At 35.8% G+C, this 25,355-nt stretch overlaps 1 protein-coding gene and 1 long non-coding RNA gene across 2 annotated transcripts; both read right to left on the reverse strand.

The window, feature by feature from the left end:
- Window positions 1-12,026: 12,026 nt before the first annotated feature.
- Window positions 12,027-15,928, reverse strand: LOC139852721 (plant UBX domain-containing protein 4-like). Its single transcript, XM_071842049.1, has 4 exons — window positions 15,414-15,928; window positions 13,652-13,952; window positions 12,776-12,871; window positions 12,027-12,641 (listed from the first exon to the last, which is right to left on the reverse strand). The coding sequence occupies exons 1-4, from the start codon at window positions 15,893-15,895 to the stop codon at window positions 12,264-12,266; spliced, it is 1,257 nt and encodes a 418-aa protein (XP_071698150.1). The 5' UTR covers window positions 15,896-15,928; the 3' UTR covers window positions 12,027-12,263.
- A 437-nt stretch (window positions 15,929-16,365) lies between these two features.
- LOC139852770 (uncharacterized) lies at window positions 16,366-19,123 on the reverse strand. The gene is made up of 3 exons (XR_011761173.1): window positions 19,019-19,123; window positions 16,784-18,927; window positions 16,366-16,706 (listed from the first exon to the last, which is right to left on the reverse strand). It is a non-coding gene; the product is annotated as an uncharacterized lncRNA (long non-coding RNA).
- Window positions 19,124-25,355: the final 6,232 nt, after the last annotated feature.

Consider the following 25,355-nt stretch of genomic DNA (forward strand, 5'->3'; position numbering starts at 1 on the left):
CGTGACGGCTTTGGAGAACATGGTGCGAAGGTTGCAAACACCAGCAGCAGCACCAGCAGCGTAATCAACACCACCATTAATAACATCAACAATACCATCATCACCACTAACAAACAACATCCGCATCATACGTCTCGACATCATAATTTGTCCCACAAACATCAACATCATACGCACCATAGATACCAAGGAGTACCAACAATAATGAATGATGAAGTATTGATCCATAACTTCATTGATATTCTGCGAAGAATATGTGGTTTCAAAAAGTTTTAGAGATTTCTTATTTTAGCTCAAACCGAAAAGCAAATGAGATTAATATCATATTAACTCATTAAATTCATGATTTCATCTGAAGAAAATATATATGTATATATGTTTTCATAAAGATTGTAATTAAAAGTTCTTTTGTACAAAATATTAATGGTGAAATTTTTTTTTTAACGGGTAGGTAATACCCGAGGAATAATTAGATTTCATCTTAATAAGTTACATTGTACATTCGTCGAAGCTGATTCAACAGTCATTTACTATCCTACTTACAACCACAGATATACGTATCCGTTCACCGTAGAATAACCATTTTCATTCAATTTCATATTTGGATTTTGACTTCCCAGAATCCAACAAGTGGCATATGAAGAAAACATAAGACAAAATAAAATCTGTTAGAAACAAACAAATTAACTATGAAAAATTTTGTTAAGAATCCACGCTAACTGTTCCAGCTAACTGTTCCTAGCTAACTGATTACATTTTATTTATCGCAGTTTATTTATCGCAATTTAATTATCGCACTTTTATTTATCGTCATTTAATTTCTGTAATTATTTTACGCACTTTAAATATCGGGACACGTATACAATGTTTTGACATATCATATCGACGCATCTATATATATTATTTGGAATCACCATAGACACTCTATATGCAGTAATGATCGAGTTCTCTATACAGGGTTGAGGTTGATTCTACAATAATATATATAGTTTGAGTTGTGATCGAGTCTGAGACGTATACGGGTCACGACACGTATTAATTAATTCGTATATTATATATTAAACTATATATGAATTATTGGACTGTTACTGTGGACTATCGACTGTGGACTAATGACATTGGACAATTAAAATGAATTAAAATATTGATTATAACATATGAAACTAAACATTTCTTCAAGATTGCCACTTGATTTCATCTTAAACCTCATTGTATCTCGATGATTACAATCAGCGTTCAAATCTATCATGATTCTTAAAAACACCTCAATCGAGAGGATAAACCAACCGCACTTCATCTACGGAAGAAAAGATTGATGCATATAGTTATGCACCTGAAAAACCCTCAGAAACTGAGTAAACGTTTGACACGTATCTGTTCTAGTTCCTTTGACATTGTTATTACCGAAGATCGTTTTGCAATCCCTTTTCAAAGTAGCTAATTTTGTCACAGCTCCAGCAAGTCAACTCCGACTTTTCATCTGAAACAACTTTATTATAACCGCGATATATATGCGTACTCTTTATTGTTACTGGGGAACCTTTTATATTCCACAATATTACCATCAGCGATTAATCATTCTAAAAAACACAATTCTCCTGAAACTACCTCGGTTTGATAACCGATGACCCAGATCAGTTAACTTTGAAAATGCTGATGAAGCAGCATGTTGTAGATGATCTTAATGGCCAAAAGTTTGATGATAAAGAAAGGAGTGTTAGGAACGCTCGATAGAAAATTTAGTACCGAAAAGCGGATTATGCGAAACTATGAAGAAAGCTGTGGACAAATCACAAAGAATAAGTTTGCCTTTAAAGAATCCAAATGATTATGTGCCTGCTGAAATCGTTAGCAAACATCTTAATTCTCATTCTAAACCTTCACAGACAAATCTTCTTCATCATCCATTGATATTAGAAATTCTAAGATATTCTCGTATGTTATATTATAAATATCCTCCATATTTCTGGCGATATTTTCACAACTATTCTTATCTGAGATCATTTATCTCTCCGTAATATCTGCAACATAAAAGAAACTGTGTTAGTTTCTAAATTCTGAAACCTTCGAGTTTAAAATATGAATGTTTTGAAGTAGTGTTGGGAACTGAAGCATGGATTAGTATAATATAATGACACTTGATCAACGTCATTATATTACAGTAAGTCATGCTGAGTTTCTAATGAAGCATGATGATTCACAGTACCGTCATGATATGCCATTTACACGACTCTTACATTCTATCTAATCTCTAAACATATCAAGAGAATATTTTTCTGGATGACTCGGTCTTCTCCAGGGTATTCTGGTAATTTAACAAATCAAAATCGTTCTATTACCATTTTCTTCTTAGAGCATTAGCTATGTTCATTCTGAATTTCATATCTACGAATTCCGGACCATTACTCGCTTGAATCGAAGTCGGGAAGAGAAAACGAAAGCATGAAGCTCTGAAAAATAATGAAGAATATAAACTCCGATAATAACCCCGAAATTACAAACCGTGTATATCGATGCAGATAGCAATATAGAGACACGGGAGAATTAGAAACACTATAAACACAAGAGTATAGTAGAAGTAAATAGATTCTTCTGGTGGTAGATGAAAAAGAAGAATGACAGATATAAAAGTTAGGAGTATATCAAGAATCAGGACTGGATGAAGCATATTGATGAATGCTTTAAAGTAAGAATCAAGGGAGAAAGAATAGAAGGTGTGAGTCGTGGAAAATAAGGAAACGAAGGGGTGAATTTATAGTGAAATATCCGACAGAGCAATCGAAACAGATTATTGCATATAATCAAAGAAGATCCTGATTTCCTTAATCACCAAAGAACCAAATCTTATTACGTAAGATTCTCTTTAAATCCCTTAAATCCCGGAAATCAATCATAACTACGTCATCGGTTAAGACGAATATATTTTACTCATCTCACTCTTTTACGATAGTCTCATTTATATTCTTCGCATAATCGAATCGTTTTATCTACATTACTCAATGATGATAAAACTCCATTATCACCTTATATTTGTCATGAAAACCTTCTTATTGTTATCCATAACAACCTCTATCAAATTTCGGGGACGAAATTTCTTTAACGGGTAGGTACTGTAATGACCCGGAATTTTTCGACCAAATTATACTTATGAGATTAATATTTACATAAATTAAACCATACCAACATGATAATCAATCCAAATTGTTGAGACTTGTGTTTTTGAAAAGAGTTTTACACAACGTTTGACCGTCCAATATGACCGATGATATCACGAACTATATAACATACGATAATTATACGTTTGTGTATATATATGTATTTATATATATTTAACATGATCTAAGGATGGTTTAACATCTCATTGTGTACTAATGACAATGAGTTATAAGTATATTTTGAAACTACTAACTTAAGTTTTCAAAACGATAACTATACGTAACATTCTTTGATATATATACTTATAATCTATAATGCTTATACATGTATCATATATAATGTATTTAATCACTTTTTAAGGACTTAAATACATAAAACAATATAAGTATATTCACAAAAGATAGCTATATTTGAATTCTCGTTCCGTTTCCTCAAGATTTCTATACGTATATCTAGGGTATATGTACCCGTATCATACCCAGCTTCTATACGTATTTACTATTGGTATATACACATCAAATCAACATCCTAATCAACATTATTACTGCCCTAGATATGAGGTAACTATGATTTGTCAAGTAGTATGAATTATTAGTAAGAAAACAAAATTAGGAATCCTTTTCTTTCTTTATAAACTAAAAACATTTTTATAAATGAACACCATTTCTTCACTCCATTTTCTCATACCTACACCCTCATTTCTCTCTCAAAATACTCCTAACTTCATACTTGATCATCTCCAAGCATTTTCCCCATCATTTAGCTTCAATTACAAGCCTTAAACACCATAAGAAAACTCTTTCAAGAACATATCAAAATAACCACCCATTTGAAGAAGTTTACTTCCAACCTTTTGATCTAACTCCACCACTCTTTGATTCCAAGATTATTTCTTATCTTTTGCAGTAACTTTGTCCAAGTAACTTGAGGTAGTAACCTTGTTCATAATCTTATTCAATTCATATTCATATAGCTATCTTATTTTGTGGTATAAAATTTTAACAACAAGAACATAGTTTGAATGATTTCAAACTTGTTCGCAAACTAAATAGATCCTTCTAACTTGACTTTTAAAACATTTCAAGACCTGTAATATATTATAATGATATGCTAACCTAACAATATATAACTTGATTTTACAAAGAACATCTTAAAAACTGAATCTACGTCGTCGGAGTGCAACCGGGGGCTGTTTTGGGTTGGATAATTAAAAACCATCTTGAGCTTTGAATTGGAAGTTCATGTTCTGGAAAAATGATATTTCTTATGAATACATTAACACATAAAAATTTCATGGTTTAACTCAAAGTGTAAGTATTTTTAGAAAAATGACCATTAAATGTTGTTTTTATGATGGAAAATGATCACTTTCATAAGTTTCACCAAAGTTTGACCTATAACCTATGATTTCAAATACAAACTAAGGTATTTTCAGTTCATATTCTTAAAATTTAACTCGATCCAAGGAAGTGGCAAGTTGAACCAACAAAAACGGAGTTGTAATGAAGAAACTACGACTAAAACAAGATTGGGTATCCGAAGCTAGTTTAGCTACGAAAATATTTGGAGAAAAAGTAAATTAATCATATCTTTTCTAATTAATATGGTATTTTATATATAATTACTTATGATTTGATTTTATATATTTCAGGACCACCCGTAAACAACACGAGAAGATTAATCATAAGACCTCATGATTGTACGCAACACGTCATTTGACAACACGGTACTTTATGTACGCAACACGTCATTTGACAACATGGTACCATGGGGTGAGATTAATTCTGATCAATACGAATACGATGGATTCTTTATTTATTTTATTTAAGCAACTAATTGTGGACCACTAACATCGGACTGCTAACTACGGACTAAGAAAATATTAAAAGTATTAAAAGTATATATATATATATATATATATATATATATATATATATATATATATATATATATATATATATATATATATATATATATATATGTAACGATTACTTAAAAAGAAAATATGTTGATATATTATATATATGGTTAGGTTCGTGATATCTATCGGAGACCAAGTCGAATTAAATACCTTCAAGGCAAAAGTGAGTTTCATTTGCTCCCTTTTTAATTGCTTTTGTAATATATATTTTTGGGCTGAGAATACATGCGCTGCTTTTATAAATGTTTACAAAATAGACACAAGTACTTAAAAATATATTCTACGTTGAGTTGTACCACTGGCATATTTCTCTGTAGCTTGGTAACTACTATTTACATGGGTATTGTAAACGCGAATCCTGTTGATAGATCTATCGGGCCTGACAACCCCAACCGGACTGGACGACCAGTATTCAACGGTTGCACAGTACTTCATTTTGGTGACTACACTTGGTACGGTGTAGTGAGATTTCATAATAAAGGGAATATGCGACGTTGGTTAAATGTTAAGTATGGTTACCAAGTGCTCAACCACTTAGAAAGCTTTACATACACTTGCGAGTGTATTATGTTTATGATTATGAAATCTTGTGGTCTATTAACATATTGAAATGATTGTTATGATAAACCTATGAACTCACCAACCTTTTGGTTGACACTTTAAAGCATGTTTATTCTCAGGTACGAATTAAGTCTTCCGCTGTGCATTTGCTCAATATAAGGACATTACTTGGAGCCGATCATCGCAATGGGACCAAATGTTGATGACTTCGTCCAGGTGGATTAGGATGGGTCCTTTCACACTTGTCGGTAACCACCCATCTTAGGCACCCGCACTCTTCCTTGAAAAGATAACAAGCCGTGCGGGCCTAAAGTAATAGACTCCGTTTGCCCCACAATTCGTTCTTCATGTTTGTTGTTAACAAAAGCTTCAATTTGAATCTCACCAAGCTTTACAAGGAAATCGTTAGTAATAATCATGCGTAACGATCCTACTCGTATTTCCGGATGTTGACTCTTTCGACTTAACGCATCCGCGACCACATTCGCCTTACCCAGATGATATAAAATTTCACAATCATAATCCTTTACCACATCCATCCACCTACGTTGACGATAATTCAAATCTCGTTGATCAAAGAGATGTTTCAAACTCTTATGATCCGAATAAATCGTACACTTGACACCATACAAGTAGTGGCGCCAAATTTTCAACGCATGAACCACCGCTGCTAATTCGAGATCATGAGTCGGGTATCTCTTTTCGTGTTCCTTTAATTGTCGAGAGGCGTAAGCGATGACTTTACCCCTTTGCATTATAACACACCCGAGCCCATTTAAAGAAGCATCACAATAAACCGTCATGTCTTCTACCCCTTCCGGTAGCACTAACACCGGAGCTTGACACAACTTTTCTTTTAACAATTGAAAAGCAATTTCTTGCTCGTTTTCCCAATTGAACCTTACGTTCTTCCTTGTCAACTTCGTCAAAGGAGAAGCAATCTTAGAAAAGTCTTGGATAAACCGACGATAATAACCGGCCAATACGAGAAAACTTCGAATTTCTGTAGGCGTAGTCGGTTTTCCCCAACTCTTCACCGTCTTGGATACCTTCTTTATTCACAATATGGCCAAGGAATTGAACTTCCCTTAGCCAAAATTCACATTTGGAGAATTTAGCATACAACTTCTCCTTCCGCAAAGTCTTCAACACTTCACGCAAATGGTGCTCATGTTCCTTCATACTCTTAGAATAAACAAGTATGTCGTCAATGAACACAATTACCGACTTGTCCAACATAGGTTGGCACACTCGGTTCATAAGATCCATGAATGCCGCCGGTGCATTCGTAAGACCAAAAGGAATAACTACAAACTCAAAATGCCCATAACGCGTTCGAAAAGCCGTTTTCTCTATGTCTTCCTCACGGACCCGTACTTGATGATAGTCGGACCGTAAGTCAATCTTAGAAAAATACGTTGCACCTTGGAGTTGGTCAAACAAATCGTCAATCCAAGGCAATGGATAACGATTCTTGATCGTCACTTTGTTCAACTCCCGATAATCGATGCACATCCGCATACTACCGTCTTTCTTCTTCACAAATAAAACCGGAGCACCCCATGGCGAGGAACTCGGTCGAATAAAACCCTTTTTAAGCAACTCTTGGGTTTTATTTAACAATTCTTTCATTTCCGTCGGCGCTAAAGGATAAGGAGTTTTAGCAATGGGGGTAGCCCCCGGAACCAACTCGATGCGAAATTCAACTTGTCTTTCCGCCGGAACGCCCGGTAACTCATCCGAAAAAATGTCTTCAAATTCATTTACCACCGAAATTTCACGAATGGGTGGTGGCTCATCATGAGTATCAACAACATGGGCAAGGAAAGCCATGCCACCACTAACAAGGGAACGACGTGCCCGTGCAAAAGTGCATATCGGCACAAGTCTTCTTCGTTTATCGCCATGAATAATTAACTCTCCCCACTTGGGGTCTTCACACGAATGAATTTATCATGGCATGCAATATCGGCTCTATTTAGATCAAGCCAATCCATACCAACAACAATATCAAAATCACCCAAAGTCATCGGAATGAGATTGTTTCGGTACCAAACACAACATTACAATTTTTACAAACATCAACCCCTAGCACCGTTTTACCATCCACTATTTCGACTTCTACCGGATGACTTAACTTAGCTAGCGGTTTATTCAACTTAGGCACAAATCTTGGAAACACAAACGAAAAGTTAGCACCACTATCAAAAAGTATACGTGTTGGACTAGAGTTAACCATGAAAGTACCTGAGACGACTTCATTTGATTATTTGGCTTCTTCATTCGTCATCAAGTAGTTGCGACCTCTAGCCGTACCCGCCGCTTTCTCCAATTTCTTAACATGATCATTGTTCAAACTGGGACATTCCGGCCTCTTATGCCCTTCTTTACCACAATTATAACAAGTGAGTTTGGTTGTAGAAGGAGGGTTGGTGCAATCACGGGCCATATGTCCCTTTCGTCCACAATTTTGATAAGAATAACGGAACTCTCAGGGAACACTTTTCTTGACACTACCGACACTCTCGGTTGCACCCTTACCCTTCTTGTTCGAATGACTTGTAGCTTCGAACTTCCTCTTGCAAAAATTAAAGCCACTCTTTCTTAACACGAGCGCCTCAAAACCTTTGGCCATATTAAACAACTCATCGAAACTCTTCACTACGTTCACACTAATCTTCTCTTGATAACTATCATTCAAGATTCGATAGAAATCTTCTTTCAACATTTTATCATTCCCGACATACTCCGGGCAAAGTTGGGTCTTGGACAAAAACACAGATTTGAGAGTGTTCAAATCCATCGACCCTTGCCTCATGGAACGTAACTCGTCCTTAAGCCTAGTAAGATCGGCTGAAGTTCGGTATTCATCAAAAAAATCCGCCTTGAACTCGTCCCAAGTAAAATCCATGCATTGTTCTTCACCATAGACTTGGATTTTCGCGTCCCACCACAATTTAGCATCGCCTCTTAACATGCTACAGCCATATCTCGTCTTTTTATCGAGAGGGCATTCACATATACGAAAGGCCCCCTCCATATCGGAGATCCAACGGGCACTCTTAAGTGGGTCCCGTTCACCATCGAAGGTGGGAGGTTGAGTGTCCTTGAAATTCTTATAAAAGAAGTCCCGTCTCCCCACATTATCTCCTTGTAGAACAAGCTTAACTTGTTCCCTAACCACATTAACTAGTTGCTCGTCGATCGTATCTAGAAACATCTTCTTAACGTCTTCGAGAAACTCCGCTTTTTGACGTTTAAAGATGGCCTCAACTTTGGCCGTGAACTCGGGGTCCTCGCTCGTGCCCCCATTATCGGTGTCGTGTCCATTTCTCATCTTCATTCTATAAAACGAAAGAGGTTAAACAACGAGTGGAAAGACATGGCACGCATATATATACATATACACCTTACCACCCCATCTTGCTCAACAATCGTCGTACATCACTCGTTTGACACGATTTGCACCCGTAACAATGGTAGCTAGTCATTGCTACGCGAGCACGTCGCATTAACTCGTTAGTACAACGTCTATCTCGCTTGATGATTACAACTACAACACAAAACAATTAGTGCAAGGTTAGATCACATAAACCCAAGCAATAACGATTCCCGATCCGACCCGAAGTCCTACAAGTCCCGCATAAAGCGCACACACAATAAAGTCTAAGTCTAGGCACCTATCTCAAGTCGCCTAAATCCCTTAGACCATGCTCTGATACCACTTGAAACAACCCAACCCGTATTCCATACGATAATTTTTTTTTATAATACACATTTACGCGCCAATTAAATATGTAAACCATTCCACAAGTTTCATTTAAAACGTACCACAATTTAAATGTTTACAAAGGCACGAAGGCCATTAATTAAGTTTAATACAAGTTCGACCCACTAAAAATGATAGTTTATAATCCAAACGACACTTCGAGCATGGTTTGGGGCTAAACTACCCAAAATGTTAGGCCAACTTCCAAAAAGCTCCAACAAACATCATCAAAGGACACCTAGTGCCCAACCACCTCTTTCCCTTATCCGCACCTGCATCTAAAAAGATAAACAACGAGAGGGGTAAGCTAACGCTTAGTGAATGTAATAATTATACGTGTTCATATATAATCTACTTACTTGCAATCACTTACACAATACCGCATACAAGCTAGCAATTCGACAACCATGCAAACATCATGCATAAATTACTATCCGTAATTCACAATAAGCTAGCAATAACAATAGCATAAGGTTCACAATTTAATATGCTAAATACAAATTCACACAACCATGGTTAACCAATCGTACAAGGGAACGGTACTCGTAAAAGACCGTCGGAGTTCATAACATCCATTAGTGTTACTTAAACACCGCGTAATCACTAATCCCCCGGGTGATGTCTTGAACACCGCGACTAACTCACCCTCATGACAATGTTGCGTCTTGAACACCGCGACGATTCCACATGTCAATCAAACCAATGAGTGGTGTCTTGAACACCGCGACAATTCCACTCCCATGACAATGTGGTGTCTTAAACACCGCGACAATACCACATGTCAATCAAACAATGAGTAGTGTCTTGAACACCACGACAATACTACTCGTTACTTAGAATGTGGTGTCTTGAACACCGCGACACTTCCACATTCATACCACACAAATAAATACATTATATACGTACACGCATAATTATTCCACTCACCTTAATACAAGGATGATGATTATGCACTTCCGAACTTCAAAGCAATGTACCTAATACATTAATTACACTTTCAATACACAACTAGTGGAGCTAACCACATTACTTACACTTGAGCATTTAATGATCCATTAGCATTAAATAGCTCATTTACACCAAAACCGCCCATAAATGGTCAAGACACATATTAAATCACTAAAGCTAGTGATTTAAAGTCTACTACCTTTAACTAATGCAAACTTAGGGTAATTCATACTCATTTCGCCCAAACTAGGTCGACATTACTCTTTTGACCCATTTCAATACTTAACTTACAATTTGGTTAACTTAACCCATTTACAATTCTTCCTTCAATTACAAGTGTATTAGTGACTAAAAACACCATTTAACACTTACAACCTCAAATCATAAAACCAAACCCTAGATTATAGCTATTTAGGGTTTCCTTTAATCAACATAACCCAAATCCACCCATATTACCTCCAAATGGGTCTTACAAGTTCCAAACGAACCAAACGAACCAAACCTTAGCATAAACTAATTAAAACTCAAAACATAGGGTTAGGACTTACCAACACTATCCACTCGTAGCTAAGAACGAGGAGAACAACTTTAATTCTTGCTCCAAAGATCAACTCTCAATTCTTCACTCACAAATCTCACTTGAATACAAATGGGTTTTTATGTTCGAGAGTAAAATAGAGAAAGAAAATGGAAAAGAAATGAGGAAAGTGGATAAGTGGTGGAGATTAAATGCTCCCATCAGATCTATACGCCAAATTACCAATTTGCCCCTTAAAATCACTTAAAATGAGCTAATTTCGGAATCAGTTCAGCAGAACTGCCGCGGCACGGCTCCATTTGTCGCGGCGCGACACATAAAGGAAAAACTGACCCTCCTTAGCATGCTTCCTGACTTCGTTTTGCTTGAGATGCCGCGGCGCGGTAAAGGTCATCGCGACGCGACAATACAAAGATATTTCGACCTGTTTAACAGGCCTCCTGACCTTGATTTCAGTTGAATACCGCGGCGCGATCAGGACTTTCGCGGCGTGGCAAAGGCCTGTGCCTTTAGATATGTACGGGAAAAACGGGATGTTACAATCATCATCAACAACTTCTATTTAGAACATTTCATCAAACACCTTGCATGCATGATCTTTAATCATTTTAATCAACATTCTAACCCCTTGTTCAAACTCATCAATCCTTAAACACAAATTAAACTTAGATGGGACGGATTCTTATACCTCTATCTAAGAGGTATTGAAGCCCTAAACATGTCTTTAACTTGTGGATAACAAGATTGGTGATTCAAGTCTCTATTCTCCTTCTTTGATTCTCCTCTCTAACCTCCACACTACACACAAGAACAGAGAAATGTGTGTGTTGTTGGAAGAACAATTGATCCAAATGAATCCTTTTTGTCATAAATTTCCAGACACAAGAACAGAGAAATGTGTGTGTTGTTGGAAGAACAATTGATCCAAATGAATCCTTTTTGTCATAAATTTCCAGACACAAGCTTAATTACCATTTAGTCCTTCAATTTTCAACTTTTGACAAAACCTTTCCGCCAAGACTCGCTGACGTCTTGCCTCGTATTCCGTGACTCGGACCAAATCTCAGAAGGCATAAAACACAAAAATCGTGGCCCATCAAAATATAGGTCTGACCTAAATCAGAGCTCGTATTAGGGAAAATTCATGATATTAAATAACATACCCAATATTCTATTATTTGAAAATAATACTAAAAAAAGTTGAAATGTTACACCATCTAATACTCTAATAACAAGTCAACAGAACCCAATTGTGCAAACCATGTAGAGTCAAAAAAGACCCCCCATGCATGTGTAAATCTAGTGTTAAAACCAGCAAGAAACACTAATAAATTTTCAAGTTCAAGTACAAATGTGGAGATGTAAACTTATTAGAGTTTCTGGATAACGACTGAATTGGCTAACCCAGCTTCTTCAATTGTCTGATTCAAATCATTAAGCTGCTTTGGAGGGAATCCCATTGTTAGCAGTTGATAAGCCCTGCTCCCTCCAGGCCTCGAAGCATCAATGAACGAACGGATATTGCTTATCGTGTGATGGAAATTGAAGCGAGAAACCATACGGGTCCCATCAGCCAATCTCAATTGAATAGAAGTAGATGGTAATGTGTTGTCCACAACTAAGCCCATAGATGGGGCTGGAGCAGCATTTGTAGGGGCCAAAGGGGCGACTACAGTGTCATCCGAAGCGGTGGTTGTGCCTAAGGTTCTGCCCACTCCCACAAAAGCAGCAGGACGGTGTTTCTGGACCTGCATATATGTGTATGCATGTATAAATTAGTAGATTAGAAAAAGTCAACCAATTTAATTAAGAATGAATGAGTCTATTCAGGTTATGATTTACTGATTCTTTAAGACATAACTAGGGGGAAAAAAATTCTTACAGGGTATTCTTCCAGCTTCCTCACGAGACTTACATGAACAGGAGCTCTTCCTTTAGCGGGCGTGAGTTCTTCCGGACACTCGGACTTTCTTATGCTCTACATCACCAAGTATAGTAGGATGATAATAAGTAATTAAACCAGAATCAGATCATTTATTTACCAACAACATAATCTATTAACGGTGGCACCATCTCTTATAAGGCTAATTACATTAGAATTTTACAATTTACATTAAAGAAACCAACTTTGATCAAATTCTAGTTCAGGTAGCCTTGAACAAATTATATCAAATTAAAAAATAATTACCTTAAGAGGAACCATTATAACTCTAAGTAATAACCTTAAACGAAATTTTATCCCATAGCATTAACAAAATTTAAATAGCAGATACGAAATTTAACACAAGGATTGTGATTAGTAGTTTTAGTAGTATAAAAATTAATATTAGGTATATTTAGGAGTCCTGATTTCCTATAGCCTAGTGGTTGGGGTCCTACTTTGTTCATTAAAGGTTTCATGCTCCATAGTCACTAGCAGCATATTTTTAGGAAGGCCGGGAAAAATGGTTGAAAAATGGCCGATAACTCCACATTTGAGTAAAAAAATATCTTTCTTCCCCAGGTAGCCTGCACAAGATAAACCTTAAACGTTTACCCGTTTAGAAACTAACGTTAGGAAAATCTATACAAATTATAAGAACTCTTCCTTTTATGCTGAATTATAAAAGAGAGTTCTTCATTGTTAAACAGAATAAAAGAAGATGCATCGAAAGAGAGCAGGCCAGCAGACAAATGTTTTAGGCATCAACGGAACCTATTTGATTTATTTTGAGTTTTATTGTATGTTGATCAAAATCGTGTTAAAAAATTGTACTACCTCCAAAAAAGATGCATTTTGAGGATCATCCAGCCTCCTCAAAGGACCATCATTCACTGTGAATCCATTGGTCCAAAAAGTGATGGTATGTGTGTTGTTAACCTCAGGTTCAGGTTGCTGGGGAGCAGCAGGTGTTGTTGCCTCTCCGGACAGTAGTCTTCCTCTTCCAGCAAAGCTTCTTGAGCTTGAAGATGATGGCTGAAGTTGATCATGAGTTCCTTCTTCTGCCCCTGCTTGTCTAGCTTGCTTAAACAGAGATTCCACATCATTCACCCTTTTTGGGTCCTGCACAAGCATTCCACTGCAATCAAAGACAAATGTCAGATTGCTTTTACAATTTTATGAATAAAATAAATGGATGTCATGTGCACTGCTGCTGCTTAATGTATATAACAACCAGCAAAAAAAACAAGTCATTCTTACATATTAAATACAGAGGGTTGTACTTAACACCAAACGCTTATAATATTAAGCCAGACAGCCAATAGCATGTTGAATCTCATTTCATTGGAATATAAACACAACGTTAAACCATATAAATTGCCGTACTGCGGAAGAACACTAGCAGAAAAAAACGATGTAAATTGCCATCATTACTTCTTCAATCAGAGGCGGATCTATTTATAACCCAGTGGTGGCACGGGACACCACTGAAATACGCGATGTAGTGGTAAATTTTTGGGTTTTTTAACTAGTGACACCATTGGATAGTGTACATTTTTTTGAGTGACACCAATGAAATAACACATTCAGTAGAAAATTTTTAGGGGTTTTAACCGGTGACTCCAGTGACTACCAATCCTAGATCCGCCACGGTCTTCAATGTATCTTTTTTATGTCAAGCTACGATAACCTTCTACAACAACTGACAAAATACCTATGTTCACACAATATTCCCCAATAAGGGATAGCAAGCCCAAGTTTTTACAGAGAAAGAAATACATTAATAGTAAAGAACAGTAAAAATCGAGAAAAAAATCGAGTATGTCGGAGATTTGTTATTTTTAACTGAGAAAAGACGTACACTTTACTCGTATAAAAAATAATGAACTAATATAAGTTTCCAGGGTCAAACTCAAAAATATACTTTTATCACACACAAAAGCGTTTGAAAACAGAAAAAACAGTTTGTTATTCTTGCATGATTGAATATAATGAAATATTTTATCATGCAATGCATATAAAGCGTTCTGTACATTAAAATTTGGAACCTGAAAATCTAAATATATGATATTTACGTCAGCGAATTGTATTGATTATCAATCAAATCATGGTTGAAAACCTATAGGTAGAATAACATTATAACCTCTGGCATTAGATAATGTATTCAGATAGTAGGTTTCGTACGCGTTTAAAAAAGCATTAATCTGATTAATTGTGTTCAATAAACTCATATATGAACATATTGCATATCATGTAGCACCCTCATCTATTTGATAAATGATCTATTATTAATTCAGAAATATTAATACATTTTACATGCTAATAAAAGAATATTCTTTTCTTCAGTCCTACTCAATAATCTTACATAACTGCACTTAGAAGCAATTCAAATTAAAGTATCTAAAAACTACATGAAATATCGTTATTAATCTTGATAATCTAGATATATCATTGTCATCATCAAGATATGATATGTTCATAATGATAAACAAATCAATTATCAATTAATCGGATTCATAATAACTAATAACTAATAGATTACAATAAACAAGAACTGATAAAATAAATAAACCCAACATTTGAGTAATAATTATTGTACCTTTTTTCACCACCAGTGTAATACTCATTAGGTTCATCTGAATCACTTCCTGATTCATCACCAGGTTGATTCAGATCAGCAAATGTCCGTATCCGTCCAGTTGACCGCGTTGACCGACTACCAGACGCCTTCTTATCCGCACCACTATTTCTCGATCTCAGATTGTACGGATTTTCACCGGCCAATTGTTGTAACCCTAGCGATGGCGGCGGAGAAGCTGATCGGGAACGAGAAGGAGAAGAAACAGGAGACACTTCGATATCATCAGAAAGATTAGGGTTCCGGTGAGGTACCGGAGCGTGTTCTCCGGCGGCAACGGTGGTGGTTTCGAAAAAAGTAGAAAGGGCGGAATCGAGATCGTAATTGTGTGATTCAAGGAAGAAAGTGGCTTCTTCCTTTGAAGCGGAAGTGATATCTGAAAATGCGGTGATGAATTCGTGGTTAGGGTTGTTGGTATTCGTTGCCGGAGTATCTTCTTCCATTGTTTGATTTCTTGCGCGAGAAAATACCTATTGACCGCTATGAGAGTCTACGTAGCATATGATCTGATGGATCTTTTATATACATGTAGTAAACGATGGGCCCGGGTTTATTCTATATGGGCCGGCCTTTAGGATATCGGTGGGCTTTGGGTTTTAAATTTCGAGATTATTATCCTAGCAAATTATTGATTAGTAGAAGGACGTGGAATCACGGGTTCGTTAAATGAAATTTTTGTATGATATAGTTAAAATGACAATTGCTATTGTTATATAAGTGAAAAAGAAATTGTTATTCTTTTCCCGACACATTATCTCTAATGAATATTAAAAAAATTTATAACTAATGATAATCCTAACGATTAAATCAAAATATATAATAAAACTTTGAATTTGAACATCTTCAACAAAATAGTAAAACGATAACACTTAAACATTTCATTATACACTTGATATGAAAAATTAAGGTGTTAGATAAACTACAAACATAAGCATTAGATAAACTACAAACACACACCTACAGATTTATAAATAGAATCGGATAATGAAAGTTGCTACAAAGTGTTTCACATTCAAAATTTTGATTGACAAATAAAACATATAAACATTAGAGGTATAACTTTCAAAAGCTTCCTTATATGTGGAACTTCAACAGTTTCCGTCACCACATCCGAGCTTTGGTCCCTACCCTGCCTTAAGTATGTTTCCACGTTTTCATTGAGACTTGAATATCGATACCACTGAATCTTTCTTTGCCACTTTTGCATTCTCATCACCTTTGATTTTCTTAATGCTTCCTTAATTTTACGCCAAACTAACATAAAAACAAATAAATCAGTGATCAATATTAGATTTGAGGGCTTAAATTTATTGTGGTTCATAAAATATTACCTTCACAACATCCATCAATATTAGCAACAAAAATTTAGTTACTTTACCTAACTGCATTGCATTGCATTTTTTATTTTTTTTATTTTTTTTTGAACGGCAAGTTTGCATCAGTAACTTCATTGCATTTGCCTTTCCCTTCAGCCATTTATGAGTCAAAAAAATTCTTGGCATCAATTATTCTACCAAAATAAAGTTGTTATATTTTTTAAAAATTTTAAAGAAAATGTGACAAAAAATTCACGATATTTGACTTACTTAACCACCTTCTTGCATCCGGAAAGTCATGTCATCCACCAGAGCTGTTACCTTGTGACATTCGATTTGTCAAGACTAACTGTAAAAGAATATGTTAACATATATATCTATAGTTTATGACTTCTAGAAGCCATATTACATTTGATCAGATTAATTAATAATCCTTTTAACTACATTAACAGTGAAACAAAAATTTCGAACGATATTACCAACTCATTCGTGTGAAACCTAAAACTGGCAATAAAAATGAAAAACAGTGAAACTAAATAAAGAAATCAAAAACTTAATTCGTTTAGTATTACTCCAAAAAACATGTACCTCTACAATAATCAACACCACATCCACCATACGCAAAATCAAGGTTGTATCTCAAGCGAATAACTTCGTAATGCACTGGAGTCGTCATATCTCTGGAGAAAAGGTAAAGAAAGGGGCGGTGGTGATATATCTCCGACGAGCACCACATTCAAATCTATTGAGACTTTTTTAATTTCCACCCATTAGTTCCATGGATTTGGATCTATTAAAAATAAACAATTAAAATATTAAAATAAGATATTTACAACAACTAAAGAAGCATTCACTATCAATAGTTGCATTATAACCAAAACATTAGCTCATCAAACTTCTTGTATGACTGCATTTCTCTTAAGCATTTCATCAAACACCTTCCATTCACTTTCATAATGACTATGTGTATTTTTAGGGAGATGCATCTAACCCAAAAAAGCAGACATATAATAATATAAATATAAGATAGAATTCCCGATTTGCGAGAAAAGTTCAAAGACCCTAGACGTCATGTGATGAAAATGCAGTTCCAAACATTAAGCACAAAAAAACTATGCAATTGCAACGCTCTTTCAGCTTCTACTGATGACAAAAGGAAACAATGTGATTATATCATTTAATATATCTAATCCAAAAGCACTGCAAAATCAATAACAACGTCAGTTCTCAAACACATAATCTTCTGTGAAGATAAAAAATTTAACAACTAAAGGAGATGGAGGCAACTCAATCGGTCTCTGTTAGAGTAATGAAGGAGATGAACAAACCTATATACAAGCTACATCCTAAAACACTACAAATTAATCTAACAAATAAGGTGAGTTAATCAAGATACATATGACTTAATTAGAACCTGTATAATTTGAAATAAGATGAGAAGATGGATGCTTTATAAAAACAAAAGTAGAAAAATGGGCTTACTGGATGGAGCAATACAGGGTCATCTTCCAATGTGTTCAGTGAATACCAAGGCTGTGTTATTATCATACTTATCACATAATTTTCCTCCAATATGAATTAAATTACCTCAAAGGTTGTTGTTTGGAGTTTGTTCCAACAACATCCGTCCAGAAGCTGTTGTTTACTGCAAAATCCTTCAATTTGATAATACAAATTGAAAACAAAATCGAAAAACTCATCAAACCTAACTGGATTCACCAATAATTACACGTTGTACAAATATTAATGTATGTAAATAACGGTCATAAAAGTCTCTAACTCAATATTTCACAAACAAAGCTTGCACATTTATAGAAATCAACAAAAAAAAGCATGAACATACGCATTATAAGAAATCGAATCAGTCAAGCTTAAAGGTAGAAACCTAGTAGTGTAGATATATGATTTAAAAAAATACCTTAACATAGTTTCATTCTAGTTTTGTTAAACTGATAAAAGAATCATCAAATTGAAGATAGAGGTATCATCAAGTTAAGCAAATAACCCTAAAATCATTTGGGTACCTGTTACGGTTTTTTTTTGCTGAGAAATTCGCGAATTAAGGGCTGTTTTTTTAGGGTTTGAATGTTTCAGGATCGCGTGGAGCTTTTTTGGGGTAAATCATGCTCCGTATATCTGCTTCTTCTTTCATATGCAATCTTAGAAAAAAAAATCACAGAAGAAGGAGATTAAAAGTAATAATCGAGTAACACATAAACCCTAAATTATTTGAAGAAAAGAAACCCTAACCTGAGGATGAAGAAGAAGGTGCTGCCATTTTAGGTTTTTTTTTTTTTTTTTTTTGATAAAGTGCCATTTTAGGGTTTGAAGGACTCATGGAGTCGGAAGAAGAGAACAGAGCAAAAAGAGGCGTGATTAAAAACATTTTTTTGTTTACTTTTCTTAATTATATTTATAAATATGTTACGGAGTAATTTTTTATGACATCACTAACCCCATCTCAAATTTTTTCTTTTTTGTTTTGCTTTTTTTTTTATAAAGGAAAAATGACTAATTATGACATCATCAGGTTAGTGTTTTAATAGAATCTATAGATAAGCGTGATGTTTTGATGTTCACGTAGTTATCGATGACAAACGCGCGAAAAAAAGGTGAGCACGACTAAAGCTTTGTGTTCTTATAGGCTTAAAGATAATATTAAAGATTTGAATTTTGGTGAAGAGATTCAAAAAGTATATTTGGAGGCTCAAGATGGTCAAATTGCCAGCAGTCTAATTTGGGTTTCAGTTCGTCAAATAAAGGATTTTTTCAAAAGCTTGCAGATCGTGAAGTTACACCCCCACCCCCATCGGGTACTTTGGTTGAAGATGAGTCGTCAAATGTTCTTGCTTTCAAGATTGATAATCGATCCGGAAAGAAAAATTCGCCAGAAAATACACACACTTGAATGTCATCATTTTAATGTATTGTTTGTTTATTTTCTAGCTACGCTTGTTACTTTTTACCTATGTTTTTACGTTATATGCAAAAAGTAATTGTATAAAAGAACTTTCCTTATTATTATAATTTATTTATGATCGGGAGCAGTGTTGCAGATCTCGGAATTTCTCGGCGAGATCTCGGGGAGATCTCGGTTTCAAAACTCAGCCGAGAATATTTTCCCATCTCGTTGAGATTTCTCGGTCAACGGTTAAAATCTCGGTCAACGTCAGGATTTCTAGGATTTTCTCGGTGAGATCTCGGATTTTCTCGTAATTTCTCGGATTTTCTCGCAATTTCTCGGATTTTCTTCTAATTTTTCGCTCATTTATCAAATTTTCTCGTAAAAATCCATATAAATATACATATATTTATATATTTATACATATTTATATTAAAAAAACTAGAAAGTCAACACAAGTCAACGTCCGAGATCTCCCCGAGATTTTTCCGAGATGCCGAGATCTCCTCAAAAATGTCCAAACGAGATCTCCCCGAGATCCGAGTTCTCCAACCTTGTCGGGGGCAACCATTTAAGGGTAAATCAAGTGTTTGTTGATGATGTGGTTGTTGGGCAAAGTGGGAGTTCGATTGCGTATAATGTACAATACACAGAAATAGATAGGGCGCTCTAAGGGCAAGGGTTCGTCAAACAAAAAAAATGAACGGGGTAGCGAATGTAGTTCCGGTTTCGGATGTTTCTCAATCAAAGGGATCGGAATTGAAGCGTTTGTTGGATAATTTTTGCATTTGTAGCTACGGGTAAGGTGAGGGTAGAATGTTTTGTATTTGTACGGATGTGGCGGGATTAGTTTTCGTATTCGAGTAAATTTCGTGGGCTAGGCGTGAAGAGATTTGGTACTAAATATAAGTCGGAGGATATGGTAAAAAAGAAGTTAGCATCTTGAGTTTACGGGACAATATTGAAGACGATGAAGATGGGATAGGGATCCAAAATGATTTAAAAAACGCCCCGGTGGGCGGGTCTTTTGTGGGTTCGGGTTCGGATCGTGGTTAGAAAATGTGATTTTTTCGATGAGTTTATATTGCAAGGTTTGGGGTCCTACACTCGGATACTCTCGTCGGAGATAGGACCGGAAATGGATCGTCTTTTTCTTTCAAAGCGGGTGCGAGCAATGGAGTCACCAACAACTTTGGCGATGACGTCTCTTTACCATGTCCTACAAGTACGAAGGAGGATGAAGTTTTCGGTTAGCGGGTATTGCCCTTGTCTGCTTCGTGTTTATCTTATTTATGATTGTACGTTTCTTTGTGTTTGTTTCCCTTTATTTAGTTGTTTATATTGTACCTTAGTAAACAATTCATCAAAATACAATCTACAATTTTTATTTGTAATATCTAGAGGACATGAAAAGTGAAAACAGACCATACTAGGGATGGCGCCCGGGGGTAACGGGCACGGGTTTTACATACCCGCGACCCGCTCGTCGGGTTTTTTTTTTGCACGTTGAGACCCGTTACCTGCCCCCGGGTAAAAACTTTTCGCCCATGTGTGATGCCCCGTTCAAAACCATTGTGTATGAATCATCAACAACAGGATCATTACAAGGTCAAACACTATATGCTATTTCAAAATACGTTTGCATTCATGATAAAATGTGACGTCATAACTAACGTCGAATGTTTTACATCAAAAGTATACTTCTATGAATAGAAGCAATTAATAATTGTACGTGACCCCAATGGTCGTTACAAATCATAGTTTCAAAAGTAATAGTGTTTATGAATGCAAGATAAACGTTCATGCGGTGACATCTCTAAAGCAGCGGGTGTCTACAGCAAGACTAGTACAACAGCGGAAGCGGCTAACCTTACGCACCTGAGAAAAACATGCTTAAAAACGTCAACACAAAGGTTGGTGAGCTATAGTTTAAGTATAACAGTATGTAAGGTAGGCCACGAGATTTCAGTGCTACAAAGAGCATTTCAAAACAGTATGATAAAGTATATGTTTAACCGTGGGCACTTGGTAACTAACTTAACGTTTATAACCCCCTGAAAGTACACTTGGCGAGTGCGTATGTTTACGAAGTATTAAACACCCGTTAAATGCTAGCGCTACTAGCCCGAGTGGGGATGTCAAACCCTTTTGGATCCATATCTAAGATTCGCGTTCACCGGTTCAAAGACCAATGACTAAACGTTACCGAGCTAAGGGGAAAGTTTATGCCGTTGTATAACCCACACATATATAAAGTTTAAGTACTCGTGCCTAGTATGTAAAACGTAAAATGCGCATGTATTCTCAGTTCCCAAAATAGTTAAAGTAAAAAGGGATGCTATAACTCACAGTGGTAAAGTAGTAGTAAAGTTGAGTCGGGAAGTAAGCAAGTACGTAGGTCCGGAAAGTCCTCAACCTAAGTCAAATAGTACTAAGTTAGTAAATCATCTCAATAGGTTTAAATGTATGTAAATTAGGTCTTAAGGGTCATCATCATTCATCATCAATCAAAGGTGTAAAGTAAGTTTCGTTCATGAAAAGAGTTTAAAACAAAGGCTCACTTCGATCAGTCACCACGGCCTCTATACCTACTGAAATAAGGTGAGACTAGTGGCCATGGCTCCGTATATAAGTCCTTTATTTGCTGTAAAAATTCCAGAACCAAACTAGTCTTCGTTTGACCGTGGCGACGGTTTAAGTTCGAGTAGGTCAGAATTTTCAGCACAACGTTAAAAGGACATAGTGACGTTCGGAGGGCCATAGATCCTAAACCGTAACTCGGATTAAGAAGAGTCTTAAATGAAAAATTATCTACTCGAATAGGGATAACTGAAAATCAACTTTACAGTAGCCCAGGTATTTTGATCAGTTCCAGAAAACAGTAAAAAGTAGGTTCCGGTGGGTTCTTGGTGCTTGATGTTCATCACGGTTCTCATCCTTGATGCTTGTAGCTTCAAGTGTACAACTCGTTGATGGGTTTACATCATCTTTACCAAGTTTTGACCATCATAATACAAGTGTAAGTCTAAGATAAATAGCACAACTCAATTAAGTGTTGCAAGTAGTTTGATGAACCAAAGTTACATCAAGATCTTAGATCCGACACATACATGAACACTAAAGGTAATATTAACCAAGTTTTGACTATCATGACACTAGTGTAAGTCTAAGATATGTAGAACAACTCACTTAAGAGTTGTATGATGTTTGATGAACCAAAGTTACATCAAGACCTTAGATCCAACAAATACAAGAGTTATAAAAGTAATATTGAACTACAAATTTGAAAGTAAACTAACTAATCAAGATCTTAAGTTGTAGAACATAGTTCTTAGTTAGATATTGAAGATCCAAGACCTAAAAGTCTAGATCTAAAGTTATTAAGTTAAATCTAACACAAGTGTATGAAGTTATAACTAAAAAGTTATACTTCCATGTTCTTGAACTTATAAAGTTAACTTTTGTTCAAGAAAAATGAGATCAAAGTTAACTAGTAACACTTGACCAAGAACAACATAAATCACGAATTTAAAGATGCAAGAAATGAAGTAATAAACTAAATAAACAAGTTAAATCACGAATTTAAAGATGCAAGAAATGAAGTAATAAACTAAATAAACAAGTAACTAGTTCATGGTTGTTCATACTTTAAAGATTCAAGCCAAAGTCTTGATCTTTAAGGAAGTAAACTTTTAAGTTTACTAACATGAATTCAAGTATGATTTTACAACATGAACTTTCTTTCTTTAAAACATTAAGTGTAGAACATAAACTAGAAAGTTTTGTTCTTGTATGTTCTTGAATAAACAAGATAATATGAAGAACAAACTAAAGAGTTTGATTCTTAACAACATGTAAGTAAACAACAACAAAGTTCAAGTAATTAAACAACTACAAGAAGCAAGTAAAAGAATGATGATGATGTATTGTTTGGTTTCGGTTTTGGACAAGAGAAAAGGAAGAAGAGAAGTTCTTGTTACTTACAATTTAGAGAGCAAAATGAGAGAAGTGTTTGAGAGAAAAATGCAAGTAAGAGTGTGTGTGTGTAAAGTGAATGAGGTATACTAATGAATAAGTAATCAAAAAAAAAATTGAACTCCCTCCTACACCTAGTATGGCCGACGGTTTTCACAAGTGTGGGGGGAAGGGATGTGTCCACAAGGTTCTTGTATGTAATGGCTTAAAAAGATGGTTATTAGAGGTGTTTGCATGGGAAAGATGTGTAAATAACAAGTAACTAGATTCCATGCACTAATCCATCTAGTTTCATCTTAAAAGTAATACTTGCATAAATAAAATGGGCTAATTAATCCATTAAGGTGAGTAGAGTGGGCTTCTAAGTCCACTAACACTAATAAAAGCCCAAGTTCAAGTAGTTAACAAATAAATCCAATAAAGCCCAAGTAATTAACTAGTAACCTTAGTTAATTAAAAATGATTAATAAAACTTAATCATGAATGTAAATAATATCTTAAAATATTATTCGTGTAATGTACGTGTGTCACAAAGACGTGTCGGGCAATTAATAGTCAATCGCGGTAACAAGTAAATGTATATAAACAATACATTCATTAAAACACAAGTATTAATAATAACTATTAATAAGTAAACGTTGGAAAATCCAGGGTCGTTACATTACCCACCTGTTAAAGAAAATTTCGTCCCGAAATTTTAAGCTGAGGTAGATGGAGGAGCTGGGAAAAGGTGAGGATACTTCTGCATCATTTGATCCTTTCGCTCCCAGGTAAACTCAGGTCCTCGTTTGGCATTCCATCATACTCGGACGATCGGAATCTTGTTGCATTTCAAAGTTTTGACCTCACGGTCCATAATTTCAACAGGTTCTTCCACGAAGTGGAGTTTGTCATCAATTATAAGTTCTTCCAGTGGTATGATAAGTTCAGGTGCAGCAAGACACTTCTTCAAGTTTGACACGTGGAAGATAGGATGAACTGAGCTCAATTGTGTTGGAAGATCCAAACGGTAAGCAACGCGTCCAACACGCTCCAAAATTTCGGAAGGACCAATGTATCGTGGGTTAAACTTTCCACGTTTTCCAAAACGAATCACACCTTTCCAAGGTGCAACCTTCAACATTACACGGTCACCAACGTTGAATTCAAAGTCCTTATGTTTACGGTCGGCATAACTCTTCTGATGATCACGGGCCGTCTTAAGTCTAGCTTGAATCTGAGCAATCTTCTCCGTTGTTTCGTGGACTACCTCGGGTCTGGTGATTTGCTTTTCGCCTGCCTCGGCCCAACAAATAGGAGATCGGCACTTGCGGCCATACAATGCTTCAAAAGGTGCGGCATTAATACTCGAGTGATAATTGTTGTTGTAAGAAAATTCGGCGAGTGGCAAATGCCGTTCCCAGGCCTTTCCGAAATCAATGACACATGCACGCAACATGTCTTCCAAGGTCTGAATCGTTCGTTCACTTTGCCCGTCGATCTGTGGGTGATAAGTAGTACTCATGTCGAGACGGGTTCCAATGGCTTCTTGTAAAGAACGCCAAAATCTAGAAGCAAAACGGGGATCGCGATCTGAGATGATCGATAAAGGTACACCATGATGAGATACAACCTCTTTGATGTATAGTTGAGCGAGTCTCTCCATCGTATCCGTTTCCTTCATCGCTAGAAAGTGTGCAGATTTGGTAAGACTGTCAACGATAACCCAGA

This window comes from Rutidosis leptorrhynchoides, chromosome 6, assembly GCF_046630445.1.
Source record: "Rutidosis leptorrhynchoides isolate AG116_Rl617_1_P2 chromosome 6, CSIRO_AGI_Rlap_v1, whole genome shotgun sequence".
In the NCBI taxonomy this organism is placed as follows: Eukaryota; Viridiplantae; Streptophyta; class Magnoliopsida; order Asterales; family Asteraceae; genus Rutidosis; species Rutidosis leptorrhynchoides.

Bases quoted from the DNA above. Each gene is read 5' to 3' on its own strand.
- LOC139852721 (XM_071842049.1), bottom strand. From the start codon at position 15,895: ATGGAAGAAGATACTCCGGCAACGAATACCAACAACCCTAACCACGAA. The intron at 12,872-13,651 runs GTAGTACAATTT...TTGGTGATGTAG, and splicing joins AAAATGCATCTTTTTTGGAG to AGCATAAGAAAGTCCGAGTG. The intron at 12,642-12,775 runs GTAAGAATTTTT...ACATATATGCAG, and splicing joins GGAAGCTGGAAGAATACCCT to GTCCAGAAACACCGTCCTGC.